The 15,996-nt window shown below is 64.8% G+C and overlaps 2 protein-coding genes across 10 annotated transcripts in view; one reads left to right on the top strand and one right to left on the bottom strand.

The window, feature by feature from the left end:
- LSP1 (lymphocyte specific protein 1) overlaps nt 1-9,711 on the top strand; it is a 38,123-nt gene extending 28,412 nt beyond the window's left edge. For 2 of the 9 annotated variants that reach the window (XM_047877537.1, XM_047877539.1), the window contains exons 3-13: nt 944-1,111; nt 1,326-1,488; nt 2,020-2,094; nt 2,824-3,019; nt 3,372-3,464; nt 3,733-3,776; nt 3,946-4,027; nt 4,763-4,897; nt 5,234-5,311; nt 5,462-5,567; nt 9,266-9,711. In XM_047877537.1, the coding sequence (XP_047733493.1) occupies nt 979-1,111; nt 1,326-1,488; nt 2,020-2,094; nt 2,824-3,019; nt 3,372-3,464; nt 3,733-3,776; nt 3,946-4,027; nt 4,763-4,897; nt 5,234-5,311; nt 5,462-5,554 (1,092 nt within the window). In that variant the 5' untranslated portion in view covers nt 944-978 and the 3' untranslated portion in view covers nt 5,555-5,567; nt 9,266-9,711. The remainder of the gene's footprint in view (nt 1-943; nt 1,112-1,325; nt 1,489-2,019; nt 2,095-2,823; nt 3,020-3,371; nt 3,465-3,732; nt 3,777-3,945; nt 4,028-4,762; nt 4,898-5,233; nt 5,312-5,461; nt 5,568-9,265) is intronic. The other 7 variants (XM_047877538.1, XM_047877530.1, XM_047877534.1 and 4 more) reach the window with 6 other exon arrangements.
- On the bottom strand, nt 6,765-8,134 carry PRR33 (proline rich 33). Its single transcript, XM_047877529.1, has one exon. It carries the CDS (start codon nt 8,132-8,134, stop codon nt 6,815-6,817), a length of 1,320 nt encoding a protein of 439 aa, XP_047733485.1. The 3' UTR covers nt 6,765-6,814.
- Nucleotides 9,712-15,996: the final 6,285 nt, after the last annotated feature.

The following is a 15,996-nucleotide window of genomic DNA, read 5'->3' as shown; positions in this document are numbered from 1 at the left end:
CTAGACTGATGAAGGAGGCATAGCCCAGCTCTCAGGGTACCAAGACTGATGGAAAAGGCACAGCTCAGCTCCTGGGGAACCCTAGACTGATGGGGAGGCATAACCCAGCTCTCAGGGGATAGACTGATGGGGGAGGCATAGCCCTGCTTTCAGGGGAGCCTAGACTGATGGAAGAAGCATAGCTCAGCTCTCAAGGGACCCTAGACTGATGAAGGAGGCATAGCCCAGCTCTTGGGGAGTCTGAGACTGATGGGGAGGCCCAGCCCAGCCCTTAAGGAGCCCTAGACTGATGGAGGAGGCATAGCCAGAAATCAGGAGGCTCTAGACAGATGGGGGAGGCACAGCCCAGCTCTCAAGGGACCCTAGACTGATGAAGGAGGCATAGCCCAGCTCCTGGGGAACCCTAGACTGATGGGGGAGGCACAACCCAGCTCTCAAGGGACCCTAGACTGATGGGGAAGGCATCGCCCTGCTTTCAGGGGAGGCTAGACTGATGGAGGAAGCGTAGCTCGGCTCTCAGGAGGCCCTAGACTAGTGAGAGAGGCACAGCCCAGTTCTCAGGGGACCCTAGACTGATGGGGGAGGCACAGCCCAGGTCTTAGCAGGCCCTACACTGATGGAAGAAGCACAGCCTAGCTCTGTGGGAACCTTAGTCTCATGAGGGAGATATAGCCCTGTTCTTGGGGAGCCCTAGCTTAATAGGGTCGGACACAACCTCGGCCTCAGGCAGCTCCAGACTACGAGGAGACACAGTCCTGCCCTCAGGGATTCTCTAACAGCGGGGAGGCTCGGCCCAGCCATGGGTGCTGCCCCTGGCAGACAGGGTCTCCCACCCCTGGAGCCCAGGGTCTGAGGAAGGAAGGAGATGTGGCCAGTGTGTATAGCGTGCCCCCTGCCCCTCATGGCCCCGTCCGGCTCTGAGCACCCGGCACTGCTCTTTTAGCCTCAGCCTGAAGCCCTCGGAGGCCCCTGAACTGGATGAGGACGAGGGTTTCAGCGACTGGTCCCAGAAGCCAGAGCCACAGCGGCAGCCCTGGGAGGCCGGGGGGGCCTCCAACAGCGGGGAGCCCCCTCGGAGCGAGAGTCCGGAGGGGCAGCAGGAGGAGAACAGGCAAGTGGGGGTCAGAGGCCGGAGGCAGGGTTACCAGGCAGGGGCGCTCTCCAAGCCCCCAGCCTGCGCCTGAGCAAAGGCCACCGGCCCCGCAAAATGCCCCCCCGGGCTGGGAGCAGGGGGAAGGGAGGAAGAGAGCTAGACGGCGGCGGGGCGGCGGGCCGAGGGGCTGCGGGGAGGGGTGGGGAGGAAATCTCATTCCTGGGCTCCCCAGGGCCCCTGGGCCCCATCCAGACCAGCTGCGGCCCGGCCAGGGTGTTGCCACATCAGCACACATCTGCAGCCCACTTACGTAATGGAGGCTCTGCGCCCCTGCCGCCCGCCCGCCCCTTCCTCCCTCGGGGCTGGCTGATCTCCATTCCCACGGAGGGGAGCAGGTATTTCCAGATGTGTGGGCCTGTGAGTTGGCCTGGAGGGACAAGCTTTCCAGATGTGCAGACGTGTTTGCTGGGCTGAACAGGGCAGGAGGGGGTGGGGGCCCAGGGATGGGGGGCTGCTCCGGGAGCTTCACCCCCACCCCAGTTCTGGGGTCTGAGGCACCCTGCAGGCGTGCTCAAGGGCCCCCCACCGTGGGCAGGGTCCAAGCTCTACCCAGGAGCTTCGAGCTTGGGGGACACCACCTCCTGGCCCTTTGAGGCCCCTCTAGTCTCCATCTCTAGCTAGGACCGTCTCCGTCTCCAGTCTTCCAACCACCCTACCAGTAGGCTCCTGCACCCCAGGAGCCAGCTGCTTGGCTGGGGCCCTGGTCCTGGCCACCCCCTGGTCACCGGTGCCCCTGCAGGCCTCATTTTCCCCCATCTGCCTTTGAGACAGTGCACCTTCCGAGGTGGGTCTGGGGTCTGCAAGGATGGCCTGTCCCCTCGTGTCGGGTGGCCGCAGCCCTGCCGGCTGCCTCCTCTTTCCCGCAGGCCCCAGGCCGCAGCTGTTCCCAACAGCAGGGGGCACTTTGGCTCTTCTGTTGAACCCTCCTGCTCTGCTCACAGGCAAGCCTCCTCCCCGCCCCACACCTGCCTGGCCCCGGGACCCGCTGGAGCTGAATGGGCCCTCTGTGTGCCCGGCCGGCTCGCACTGACCCACCTTGGGCGGTGGGCCCGGGTCTGGGCTGGCACCAACACCAAGGGGCGTGAAATCATGGAAAATGCGAGAATTTCTTGCTGGTTCAGTCCTGCTCAAATGCAGAGCCCCACTGGCTGCCGGAAGGCATGGCCAGTGCAGGCAGCCCCTCTTCTCAAGGGTGCCGTCCTAGCTGTGACCTCGGCCCTTGCCTTGTCCCTTAGCTTCCCCCAAACCACCCACAGATCCTGCCCCACTCCTATGCGAAACCCTTCTTCCTCAGGCCCACCTGCCTCCCTCATGGAGCAGGGCCTGGCAGGCTAGGCCAGCAGGGTGGACACAGACGAAGACGAGCATGGCCCGGGGGCTGGGGCCCATCCAGAGAGTCTGGAGACCGGGTCCGGCCTCCGAGTGTGAGGCGAGAGGGGGCTGAGGCAGCGGGCCCTGTCCACAAAGGCGCCCCAGGGCTGGAGGGCTGCCTCCAAGGTCCTTGGGCCCACTTCCCCCGATGAGGCTGGGGTCTCAAGATTCCTTGGCACTCAACTGGTCAGACCGCCCCCACCTTTCGGACGGAGAAGCTGAGGTTTGGAAACCCAGAGGGACTCAAACCCAGCAACTGAACGACCTTCACCGGGATTGCATCCCTCCCCTGCCCCCAGGCCCCATCAGCATGCCTACGGGAGCCAGGGTGGTGATGAGCAGAGTCCAGCCAGAGTCAGCCTGGAGGAGTTGCATCTGAGCCCCAGCTCAGAGCTCCAGGACGGGCCAGGAACAGAGGAGACAGAGCCCAAGAGCCCAGAGGGGACCGTCCAGGGCAGCCTGGGGCCGGCAGAAGCCCAAGAGTCAGACGAGCAGGTGATGGTGGCTCCCTTTGGGGTCCGGGTGCACCCCGCCCCTTGGGCTGGGTCTGTGTCTGCTGACTGTCTGCTCAGCAGGCTGCCCTAGGGGGAGACGCCCCCCCCCCACACCCCAGACTCTGTGGCCCCCGCATTCCCAGAGGGAGGAGGGTCTTCGTGACCCTGGGATCAAGCGACTCTCCTCCGGACTCACCAGACCCCACTGCAGAGAATTTGAGAAACAGAGCATGTCAGGGCTGGAAAGGGCCTGAGGCCCAGGGAGGGGAAGAGGTTTGCTCCAACAAGTCCCGAATGGGGCAGGAGGGGTGCAAGGGGTGCTCATCGTATAAACTCTGATGTTCTATTCCTAGCACCAGAAACGCCAGCAGCCCAGGACGCCCAGCCCCCTGGTCTTGGAGGGTGCTACCGAACAGGGCTCACCTCCCCTGAGCCCCAGCACCAAAGTAGGTCGAGCCCCAGAGCCTGCTGCCTTTTCCTCTTTCCCAGAATCACAGCACCAACCCCACGACAGCCCCAGAGAGGAAGCCACACGGCAGTGCCGGGAACACGAGCACACCCTGCTCTTTCTCTGGCATCCCCCCAGCCTGGCACTCAGCACATCCCTGAGAAACGAATTGGCAGATGGCTCGATTGGTGGATGGGAGCCACTGGGGCAACGGGGGGGTGGGGGGGCTCTGGCTGGAGACTCACATCTCTGCTTGCCTTCCGCAGCTCATCGACAGAACCGAGTCCCTGAACCGCTCCATCAGGAAGAGGTGAACCTGCTGCTTTCCAGACTAGGACTTGGGGTTCCCCCAGACGGTGTCGAAGAGAGGGGCCTGGGGGCTAGAGATGCAGAGCCCCGAGGGAGCTCTGGTAGGGGTCGGGGTGGGTGGGGAAGCCCAGTGAGGGAGCATGGGGCGTGACCCTTCTCCTACCCTCCAGTAACAGTGTGAAGAAGTCCCAACCACCCTTGCCCATCTCCAAGATTGATGAGCGACTGGAGCAGTACACACAGGCCATTGAGGTATGCTTAGGCCTCCCTTCTTCTGCTGGGTCCCTCCTCTATTCACATACCCATTGTCTCATCCCAACCACACCCCTCCATCCAACCACACCCCTCCATCCAACCAATACCCTTCCATCCAACCAAGACCCTTCCATCCAACCAAGACCACTCCATCCAACCAAGACCACTCTATCCAACCAATACCCTTCCATCCAACCAAGACCACTCCATCCAAACAATATCTCTCCATGCAACAAAGACCACTCCATCAAACCAACTCCCCTCCATCCAACCAATACCTTTCTATCTAACCGATGCTCCTTCATCCAACCAATGTCTTTCCATACAAACAACACTCCTCCATTCAGCGAACACCCCTCCATCCAACCACCACTCGTCCAGACCTACACCTCTCTATCCTACCAATGCCCCTCTCTCCAACAACCCCCCCATTCAATCCATGCTCCTCCAGCCCTATGTTCTGAGCAGCATGATAGCACCACATCTGTCTCTTACCCCACCATATCACCTGTGCTCCTCAGATCAAGAAGGTGTTTCACAAGTACACCCAATGGAGGCACATGCATTTTTTTTTTCCAGAGTGCCCTGCCCTAGCCCCTTACTGGGAAAGCACTCCTCTGGAAATAAAAAGATGTAGAAGAAGTCATGTATTAGAGACCCTCACCCTGGCTTCTCTGACATGTCCCATGTGGCTGTCCACTAAAGTGGTCCTGGGTTTTTCCTCCTCTGCAGACTGCTGGCCGGACCCCCAAGCTAACCCGCCAGCCCTCCATTGAGCTGCCCAGCATGGCCGTGGCGAGCACCAAGAGCCGGTGGGAGACAGGAGAAGTGCAGGCTCAGTCCACTGCCAAGACCCCCTCTTGCAAGGTAACACCCATCCCAGGGTGAGGCGGGGTCCCCTTGGTAAGGCAATTAGGAGGCTGTCTAGGCTGCAGTGTGGGCAGACAGAGCACTGGGATGTTTGGGGGCTGCTCACTGGCCTGGCCCCCAGAGTGGAAGGCCATGTGGGGGAACTGGTGGCCCAGTGCATGTAGGTGGTGCCATTTTCCCTTTCTTACTTCCTCCCCTGGGCTCTCGTACAAGGAAGTGGGTGGGCAGGCCCGGGACCCTGCCGGGCAAGGCTGCACAGGAGAGAAAGGACCACGGCTTTGAGTTCCCTGGTCGAGGGTCTGCACCTGTGACATGTCCTTCCTCTGAACACAGGACATCGTAGCTGGAGACATGAGCAAGAAAAGCCTCTGGGAGCAAAAAGGAGGCTCCAAGACGTCATCGACAATTAAGGTAGGGTCTAAATGTGGCTGATGTAGGGAGGGCAGGTCTAGCAGTTGCAAGCAAAGAGGGGCTATCCTCAGTGTATCTGGGAGGGCTTCCCAGAGGCAGCAGCATCTCCGTTCTGCCGCTCTCAGCTTTGCTCTTGGTCACCTCTCCCAGCAGAGCACTCCGTCTGGAAAGAGGTACAAGTTTGTGGCCACCGGACATGGGAAGTATGAGAAGGTGCTTGTGGACGAGGGCTCGGTGCCCTAGGCTGCCCTTCTTGGTGAGTCCGGGGCAGCAGCCCGAGCGTGAGGTGTCGTGTGTGTGGAATGTGTCCTTCTGGGAATGTGGGGCCACGGACAAGGCCTGCTTTGTTACAGCTGCAAGGGCGGCCTGTGGGGACTGTGTGCCCGGCCTTGGAGCTGGTCGGAACCCACACTTGGCTCGCTCTCCTACGCCAGCTGGGGGCCCCTCTGGGGTCCACCACCCTGCCCATCACCTGGTGAAGAAACATGGCCCACTGCCGTGGTTAGACACACTTTATTAGTGGCCTGGGTCCCAGGATCCGTTTACAGCACCCATTATGCCCTGCGTGATGCAGCTGGCCGCCTGCTGGCTGCCTCTTCCCCTCCTGAGTCCTGCACCCAGGCACCTCCGTGTCCCTCTGCCATCACTGCTGGCCCCATCAGAGCCCTGGCCCCTGTCTCGAGCCAGTGGGGACTGCAGACGCGGGGGCCCCGAAGCCGCATGAGGCCTGGGGTCCCCTTTGCTGCCTCCCCTGCCCCGGGACCAAGGACACGCGTCCTTACCCAGCCATCGAAGCTGGGCCCCGCCCCCATCTCCGGCCGGCGAGCCCCCCTCCCACCTTGCCCCCCAGGCGGGGGAATCAGAGGCGGGCAACCAAAGGAGCTGAGCGTGGGGTCTGGGCTCCCCCCACCCCCGACATGGGTCAGGAACGACAGTCAAACCGCTGCTGCAGCCTCTGGTGCCCACGCACAACTAGGCCGCCCTGGCCAGCCCCGCTCTGCACAGCAAACAAAAGTCTGTCCCCCATCTTTCCCGGAGGGGCGGGGGGACCACAGAACCCAGCCCCAGCATCCTCCCTGCCCTGCCGGCCCGCAGCCCCTCAGGAGCCCAGGCACCCCCTGCGCCTCCTTACCCCGAGTCCCGAACCATGGGCCCCGCTGTGCGGGGCCGACTCATCTACCCGCTGCCTCATCACTGAGCCGTGTTCCTTCCTTCTTGCGCGTGGTTTTACCCCGTTAGCCCCCATAGATATTCTAACCCAGTGCAGACCCCTTCTCTGCCCCAGTCCGTGCCGTGGAGACCGGCCTCCTCCCCGACCCCACCTGCCCCTGCCGCACCCCGCCACAGTCCTTCCTGCCGCAGCCTGTCCGTCCCGCACCTCCCGGCTGCCCGGTGTCCGTCCGGCCCTGGCGCCCCTCTGCAGTGGCCGTGGCTCCCCAGCTGGACCCCCTGTCCCTCTTCTGTCCACACCACGGTCCTGGGCCCCGGTGCCGCCCTGACCGGTCACTGGAGCCTCCAGCCAGCTGCCGTCCGGTTGAAGTTCTTGGGCTTGGGGTTTAGGTCCACGACGGAGCGGACTGTAGGAGGCGGCCGGGCGGCTGCCTCCTGCAGCTTCCGGGCGTTGAATCGCGGCCTGCACAGGAAGGGCAGGCGGCCCAGGCCGGCCAGGGTACAAGCCCCATCCCTGGGCCCAGCCGGGCTGCCTTGGGACTTGGCCACTGACATGCGATACAGCACCGCGTCCCACATCCTGGAGGCCCGGGAGGCTGGGGGCCGGGACACTGGGAGGGCGGGGGCTGTCACCTCTTGCCCCCCGCCCTCTGGGCTCCGCTCTGGCCCCGGGCACGGGGATGTTTCCGCCTCCTCCATCAGCTGCCTCTTGAGGCGCGTCCAGCCGCTGAGCCGGGGCCTCGGTGCAACTTTGGGGACAGGGTATGGGTGCGGGCCTGAGGGCGGGGCCGGGGACGAGGCCCCCCGGGGACTGGAGACCGCCTCGGCCTCAGCGGCAGGGCCAGCCACAGGGGGCTCCTCCACGGGCTCAGCTGAGGCCGGCCTGTGAGGCGAGGGTCCCGGTGAGCGGTAGGTGGGGACTATGGGCACCACAAGCCGAGGGCCACCCTCTCTGGGCACCAAGGCCTCAGGGCCAGGGCACTGAGGAGGGGGGGCCTCAGGGCAAGGACCGGCAGTCTGGGCCTCGGTGGGCAGAGGGCGGATGTGGGCCGCGGGGGCCGGGGGCTGGGCCCCAGGAGGGTACGGGACCGTGTCCTTGTCCTGCCCACCAGGCCCCCCATCTGGGGCCGTCTGGCAGGGCTCCGGGGTCCTGGCCTGTGGGGACGGCACGAGCCGGATGTGTACCTGACTGACGTGGGTGGCCCCTGCTGTGGGGGCCGAGACCTGCGTGAAGCCGCTGGGGGACCGGGTGGGATGCAGGGCCGGTGTCGTGAGCCGGAGCCCCGTGGCCTTGAAGTGGGCAGCCAGGCTCCTGTGCTGAGTGAAGCTGAAGGGGGCTGTGGACTTCTGCAGAGGCGATGCCACGTGCTGGATGATGGAGGGGTGGGGGGAGCGGGGCAGGGCGGGCACGGAGCGTGGGCCCTCCGCGGGGCGCGGGGCCGTTGGCTCCTGGTCGTGGCTGGCCTCACTCACGGGGGACAGGGAAGTGCGGAAAGCCCCCAGTGGCACGGGGGCCCCGCCCCCGGTCATCTTCTTCCGGGCAGCCTTCCTCAGCAGTTTCTGCAGACGAAGGTTGTCCTTGCCTGGCTTGGGCAGCAGGGGCGGCGGGGGTCCCGAGGGCCCCGGGGGGCACAGGCCGGCCACGATGAGCATCGTCGCACCCTGGGGTGGAGAGGGACAGCCGTCACAGGCCAGCCGTCCTCTCTGCCGGTGCCCCGCCCCCCCCCCCACCACCCTGTGGTGAGGTAGGAGCTCCTGAGGCCCAGAGGGGTCACGGCCCGACCCTGACCATCAGAATCTCTGCTTCCCGAGCGCCCGGCACCTGCCAGGTGCGTCCCTAGCAAGTCTGTCCGCGTCCGCAGCTCTGTGGGGCGGCTCTGCCTCCAGCCGCTTCGGAGAGGAGCCCACGGAGGCCCGAGCGACTCGGTGGGTGACGGCCGAGGGCGCCGCCCGGGGGCACAGCCTAGACCGTGAGACCCGTGGACGGGTTCCAAGGGGGAGGCACGTGCTGGGCCGGCCGCCCGCCAGGGCAGGAAGAGCGCCCGCCCGCAGACGCGTGAGGGGCGCCACACCGTCGCCAGTCTGACCACAGGCTCGTCCACTGTGAGCCAGCGGTGAGGGTGGCGGCCAGAGGCTCAGGAAAGCTGAGGCTGCATCATCAGAGGTCGATTGGCCGGGAGGTGGGAGCAATTTTCGCTGAGCTACGCTAAATGGGATATTCCCGCAGACATCCTGGCTGGGGTGGTCCTGGCCAAGCCGCCCGCCCTGGTTTCTGGGCGCCACGGGCTCACAAGGACGTTGACAAATGGCGTCTGGGCCAAGCCGGAGGCCGGCCGGTTTGTGGGAGGAAGGAGGCCCGGAGCTGCCGGCCTGTGGGGGCCGGCTCTGTCAGGCGGGAGCGGGTCTGCCCGGGGAGGGGCCTCAGGGGTCTGCCCGGGGTTCCCACTCGGCTGTGCCTGCTTCAGGGGGCCCAGGACCCCAGGGACCGCGGGAGCTCGGGGGCAGCCAGGCTAGCGGGAGAGCAGGCGACGGGCACAGCTCCCTTCACCTTGAATCCCAAGTAGGCCCGCGGCCCCGGGGGGGCCCCGGTGTCAGGAAGCCAGCTTCCAAGGTGGAAGCGGCCGTGGGGTTCCGGTGGCTGGAGCAGGGCGGCTGCTCCCGGGGGAGGGGGTGCCGTAGGCAGGGCCAGCGTGGCCACCAGAGACGGGCTGGAGACGCGGAGGGCAGGGGGTAGCCCCCTCCCCGGACCGAAGCCTGACACCCCCACCCATGCCGGTGTTTCAGCTTTCCTGAGACTGCAGACGGCTCGGGCAGCACCCTCTGCCCTCGCAGGGGCGAGTCCAGCCAGACGCCCACCCCGGCCCTGCCATGGGAGCCGCTGCCGTTGCCTGCCTGGCCTGCCCGCGCCCGGCCAACACCCACCACCATCGCCGTCTCTCTACTCCTCGACCCCCCGACCGCTCTCCCCTCCCGCTCTCTGACCCCCACTCTACCTCTCACAGCAGGGGCAGGAAAGGGACTCTCACTGGTGATTGACCAAAGGGGCCACCCCCGCATAGACCAAGAGTCCCCGAGGAAGGCCCAGCCTGGGCAGAGAGAGGACACGTGCTGGGGGACCTCCAGGTCGAGAGACACCAGCGCCTGCACTACATTCTCAGGCCCTGCCCCCTCCCTGCTCCCGGCTTGCAGCCTTGTCCTCCGTGTGCAATAAAGCTCCTTGTGTGTTCCAAGTGCTGGCTCTGTGTCCATAACTGGGGGGGAGCGACAAAGAAGAGGGCCAGGCCGGTGGGAAGTCCTCCCCAGCCCCTGGACAGTGGTAGGATCCAGAATCAGACACTCTGTCCTGTCCCATGGCCTTCTGCAGTATTAGACTCCGAGATCTGATGTGTGTGGTGGCTTAAGTTGGGGCGCATATGATGGGGGGTGTTCAGTCTTCCTCTTCCAGAATATCTATGACGCTTCCCTCCTTGACTGGCCAGATTAAATTTTACTGCACCCGAAACAGTGTTCATTTCTGATCTGTACCCCTAGACTGTGAACTCCCTGAAAACAAGCCCCACCTTGGGGTCGTCCCCCATTCCAGCACCTGGGAGGTGCTCAGTGAAGATTTGGTGGGTGGACAGATGTGGATGGTGGATGGACGGATGGATTGATGGATGGATGGATGAGTGCATGGATGGATGGATGAGTGGATGGATGGACAAATGGATGGATGGATGAGTGGATGGATGGATGGATGGATGGATGGATGGATGGATAAGTGGATGGATGGACGAATGGATGGGTGGAGGGATGGATGGATGGATGGATGAGTGGATTGATGGATGGATGGATAGATGGATGAGTGGATGGATGGACGAATGGATGGACAGATGGGTGGATGGATGGATGGATGAGTGGATGGATGGACAAATGGATGGATGGATGAGTGGATGGATGGATGGATGGATGGATGGATGGATGGATAAGTGGATGGATGGACGAATGGATGGGTGGAGGGATGGATGGATGGATGAGTGGATTGATGGATGGATGGATGGATAGATGGATGAGTGGATGGATGGACGAATGGATGGACAGACGGGTGGATGGATGGATGGATGGATGGACGAATGGGCCAGTGGAGGGATGATAGATGGAAGGGTGGTTGGACAGATATGGATGATGGATGATGGGTGAAGGAGTGGAGGGATGGATAGGTGGGTGGACTGATGTATAAATAGCAAGATGGGTGGATGAATCTTGGCTAATGGATAGATGGATTGATAGAGGATAGATGGGTACATGGGTGGAGGTACAGAAGGTAGTTGGACAGAAAAACCATTGTATGGACAGAAGATGGAAGAAGTGATGGAGAGGCAGTCAGATCAATGCGTGCTGCATGGGCAGTAGGTGGCTGGCTGGCTGGCTGGGTGTATTGGTGGGCAGATGGATGATGGCTGGATGGACAGTGGAAGGGAGGAAAGAGGGTAGTCAATGTGAGAATGGATGGGAACAAACAGGCGGGTGGGTGAACAGACCAGTGTGTGAAGGTGGAGACAGGGCGGAGGGTGTGCTCCCCAGCCCTGGGCCCGCACCCAGATCTGACATTGGGTTCTGCTGCCCTTGTTGTCTGGGGAACCCATTGAAGAGCAGGACCACTGGACCTTTGGCGTTCTAGGTCTGGCTCTGCTGGGAACCTCCATTTTCAGAAGTCTCTGTGATTACAATCGGCCTGCCTCCTGGAGGATGGAGTAAATATGGACCAGTCAGGAGCATTAACGCTCCACCAAGCCATCTTTTCTCACCACGGCCCACCTTGGAGACTGCGTCCAGGGCCGTGCTCTGCCAGCCGGGGCGCATCTCCCAGCGGGCACGCCACGTTCTCCCTCCCCACCCAGCAGGATGGCACATCAGCCAAGGGGAGCGGCAGAGGCAGCCGCAAAGCCCATGGCGGTACAGTGAGCCGGGGTCAGAGCGGATGACGCCATGGGATGAGAGGCGGCAGGTGGGGCGGACGGTGCCAGGAAGCCAGACGGCCACGCTGCCCTGACCCACCCCGGCCCTCTCAGGAGCCTCGCACCCCAGCCCGGCCTCGGGGACGGGGACCCAGGGCTTGTCTCCTCTGAGTATCTCCAAGCCCGCTACCGCCATGATGTAAGACCCTGCGTCTCAGAGACTCGGGGCCTGCGCGCCATAAGGGTCCAGAGGTTCAGAAGGGCTCCTGCCCGAGGGGAACCTGGACTGGGATACCCAGGCACTGCCCCTCTGCCATCGGTCCCGCCTGCCCGAGAGCCCCACCCCAGCGCAGAACTCCAGCCCCGCATGCGGGAGGCGGAACAGACCAGTGATCTGGTAAAGAGGCACCCAGGCTAGTGGGGCCGCAGACGCACGGGGCTGTGGCAGGACCATCTCTGAAGTGCTGCGTCAGCCGCTTCTATCTGGGGCCTGGCAGAGCCCAAGCCCGTGGGGCTGGCACCAGTGTGGGTGCCTAGGACCTGTTCAAGGTCCCTCGGGCCCCGCCACCCCACCCGTGCAAACCGGGGCCCGGACCAGACTGAGGGGCCCCGCTCTCCCCCGCCACCCTAGGGTCCCCCCTGAAGGTAGCTGGAGCCAAACTGCTCTGGGGCCGCCTCTCCCTGTCCCGGCTTCCTCCCTGCTCTGTGGCCTCGCTCAGCACCTCCGGCTTTGGAAGCCGCCCCCCACCATCCCTGGGCCCAGGGCCTGCGTGGTCAGTTCTCAAACCCTCTCTGGGGTTGAGACCCATCCTGCACCCCGACCAGGGCTGGGCCACCCTTCTCCCTTGCCCCCACCCCGGGACCCCAGACCCCCTCCAGCCCTCCGGGGAGGCCCCTGCCCTGCCCCTCTCCTCCCACCCCTGCCCGGCCAGGCCAGGTGGACCGGGGTGTAGATTACCTGTCGAAGGTTCTCGGAGGCCTGCGGCCTGTCCAGCAGAGCCTGCTCAATGCTGTCCGGCCGCACCACGGGCCTGGTGCCCTGAGGGGGAGGTCACGGATACCCAAAATAAAACCTGTGCTGTTCCTCCTCTGACCTCAGCGCCCGTTCTCTGGCTCGGCCCGTTCACGGGAGAGCACCTGCCAGGGGCCGAGGCCACTGAGCGGGCGGCCACCCTCCTCTGCTGGCCGAGGAGGGCCACTGCAGGGCCTGGGCGTGCCCGTCAGCAGGTGCCGCTCCTAAGAGCGGCAAGGGGCGGTGGGAGGCTCCCTGGAGCAAGGTGGTCTGAGCGGGGCTGGGTGTGCACGGGGTTTCCTCGACCAAGCTCCAGCACAGCCTACAGACAAGGCCGAATGGTCCCGAACGTGCTGTTCCCACGAGTGTGCCCACGTCTGGGGGGGCAGGGGGTGGTGAGGACCCAGAGGAGCCAGCCTGAGAAGGGAAACCTTACCACAGGAAAGAGGCCACGGCGGCCCCCAGGAGCCTCGTGGGGCCCTCCCTAGAAGTGAGTCTTCAGGTGGCCCCGCTGGGCAGAGTTGGCCAAGGGTCAGCTGTATGTGGCCCCCCGAAACCCTGGCCCATCCGAGGATCTGGGCAGCTTGGGAGACAGCATCAGACGGGAGGAACAAATTCAGACGGGAACGGGGGGCAGGGGGCAGGGGTGTCCCCAGTAACTCCAGCCTCCGCGAGGCAGGAGGGAGAGGGTCCCTGCCTCCCCCTGCTGCGTGACAGTGGGCATGCCTCTCCTGTCGTGGGTCCCTGTGGCCTTATCTCCGACTTGCAGGGATTGAATGAGGTGCCAGCGGAAGCCTTCCGGAAGCTTCTGAGGCCCCAGAGCAGGCAGAGAGCTGGGTGGAGCTGGGGCTGGGGCGTGCGAGCCCCCCGACGTCCTTGACCGGAAGCCTCCTCTGGGTCTCCCCAGGGCTCACCCCGGTCCTGCGCACCGAGCAGACCCCACCGTCGGTGCTCCTCCCTTGCCTGGAGCCCTCAGGTCTGGAAGGAGGTGCCGGCCTGCTCTGACCCCTCTTCGTGTCTCGGTTTCCCTAATCCGAGGGTCAGGCCCGTCGGAGCTCGTGGCCTTGCCAGCTAGTGAGGGGACCATCAGAGGCCCGGGAAAGGTGTCTGCCGGGCGGATGGTGCCATCTGGAGTTCTGTGGACAGAACGGCCAGGCTCCACGGGCACGTGGCGGGGCCCGCCCTGAGCAGCACGCTGAGTCTGGCCTCGGGGAGAGAGGACCTCAGGGTCTGGACCCCCAGACGGCGGCTCCCAGACTGAAGGAAGGGGTACGGCCCCGGTCGCTGGGGGAGACCCAGCAGGACCGTCAGCAGTCGAGATCCTGTTTGGGCTGTTTCTTCTCTCACCCGTCTGTCCTGTGCCCCAACAGCACCCACGCGAGAGCCAGGCCTGGTCACTAAGTGGGGCGCAGATAGGACAGAGGCCTGGCTGAGGACGCCCAGAGCCCTGCTCTCCACGGCGGTCTCTGGGACGCCCGGCCGCGTGCTCTGATGGAGGACGCGGGTGGGCCTGGGGCAAAGTGCCCACGCCCCAGACACCGTGGGGGGCGGGGGGCAGCTGGACTGGGGGAGTTGGGGCCCCCGTCTGGGACCCCACAGCAGCCTGGCCCAGAGAGGGCCTTGGCTGCATCCCTGGGGCCACCCCGTCCCTCCCGCCACCCCTCCTCAGCCCATCAAGAATGTGCCCGCTGTCGGGGGAATAAAAATAGAAGCTGACACTTCCCGGGGAGGAGGGTGGACCTTGCCTCCGTCTCCAGACACGTCCCCCACATCCGCGCCTCCTCAGGCCTCCTCCTCTGCTGTTCCTATACTTGGTAAGGGGCCTGCGTGGGCACGGCCCCTTCCCGCCTGCCCCACATGCCCGGCCACCCAGCCCCTGGCCAATGGGCTGCTGGGAAAGATCGAGTGTCACTATAACATGAGGGCGTGAGCTGAGCGGGCAGTGCCTGAGCCGGTCCTGTCCACAGGGAGCTCTAACCCTTCTCTCCAGACTCAGCCACAGGTCGGTATGGCCCAGGGCTGGGCGGGGCCGGCCCGGCATTTGAGGCCCGTCTTGGGTCCCGGGGTGCTGAGAGGGGCCAGGCCGTCGTGTTTGCACATGTCTCAGCTCCGAGCGTGGCGGCCTGGAGAGCCCACGAAGACAGCCCAGGGTCCCAAGGGTGCTGGCGCAGAGGGCGATGCTCTTTGGACGTGGGGGAAGCCACTCTGAACGGGAACGCGACAGCCAGGGTGGCCCGAGGAGGAAGGTGGGGGCTCCCTGGAAGGAACGGGGCAGAGGGCTGGACAGAGGTGCCCAGGAAGGGCGCTGCCCACAGCCCCGAGGGCCCCCGGGCGCCTGGTCCTGCCCCTCCCCCCCCCAGCCCCGGCCCATCTGGGCCTTTCCCCGGGGACTCCAATAAGCTGAGGGCACCAAGGCCAGCCCCTCGCACAAGCCAGGGGTTCTTGGCCTCAAGCAGTCATTGCCTCCAATCCTGGCATTTGTAGAGACGAACACGTCGGGGGGCTTGTGTAATTCATCCCCAGGGGCAGCTCTGTGAGGAGGGGAGGCCGGGACCCTCGCAGCCCCAGGGGCACCTCCCAGAGGTCAAGGACAGGGGCAGACGGGCCCAGGCAGGGGGCGCAGTGGGGACCTGGGCCTCTGTCCTCGCAGGGTGGAGGGCATGCTCCCCAGGGCCCCGCCCCTGCTCCTTGCCCTCCCGCCTCCCCCTGCCCCATGCCGTGGGCTCAGCTGCCCTCCTGACTTCACCCAGACCGGGCGCCCGCACCTGCTGGTGTCCTCAGCCACCGGGGGAGGCTGGGCCAAGAGCCACTGCAGGATACGGTGGGGGCCCAGCCGGGGAGTGGTGACGCGGCCGGGGACCCACAGCCAGTGAGGACAGGGCCTCCCACCTTTCCCACCCCATCTCGTCACCTGGGAAGGAGGGAAGGGGGTATGCGTCTCCAAGGAGGGCTGACCTCAGGGGCTATTTTCACTGTCGCCCCCGCTGAGGGATGGGCTTCCTTCCCAGCTGTCGAAATGCTGTCCCTGCCCTCTGGCACCCCCCACCTTGGCCCCTCCCCGACAGACAGCGAGGTGAGGGGACAGAGCAGCCCTGTGATGTGTCCTTCAGGGCTCCCCTGGCCAGAGGGGCAGAATGCAGGAGAAGCGTCTGCTTCCCCCGGGGGAGTGAGACTTTGCCAGGGGCTTGCGGGCACCCTGCCTGGGGGTACGGGGGTCCTCCGGGGCACCCCCTTGGACACCAGCCCAGAAGGCAGGAAGGCAAGATGCAGGAGGTCAGGCGGGCCTGGGACACCTGCAGGGGCTGGTGGGGAGCTGGCCAGAAGGAGACCTGAGCTCCGCGTCTGCCCTCTCAGCCCCCCTCCCAGCGTCTTGGGTTTCTGGGCAGAGGTGTCTTGGCTAATTTGGGTGCCTATTTCTGGACCCCTCAGCTGCCACTGGCTCCTTAAAAATAACCGGCCCCTGGGCTCAGGCCACACCAGCCCCCACTTGAGGCTGCCGACAGGTGTAGGGCCCTGGCCGGGTCGAGGGGGGGCCAGTAGGGCGAGGCCCCGGGCTCCCATGGAGC

This window comes from Prionailurus viverrinus, chromosome D1 (genome assembly GCF_022837055.1).
Source record: "Prionailurus viverrinus isolate Anna chromosome D1, UM_Priviv_1.0, whole genome shotgun sequence".
Lineage (NCBI taxonomy): Eukaryota > Metazoa > Chordata > Mammalia > Carnivora > Felidae > Prionailurus > Prionailurus viverrinus.
The sequence above is the reverse complement of the archived record's forward strand: the minus strand, read 5'-3'. Positions and strand labels throughout refer to the sequence as shown.

Coding starts and splice junctions, on each gene's coding strand:
- PRR33 (XM_047877529.1), bottom strand. CDS start 8,134: ATGCTCATCGTGGCCGGCCTGTGCCCCCCGGGGCCCTCGGGACCCCCG.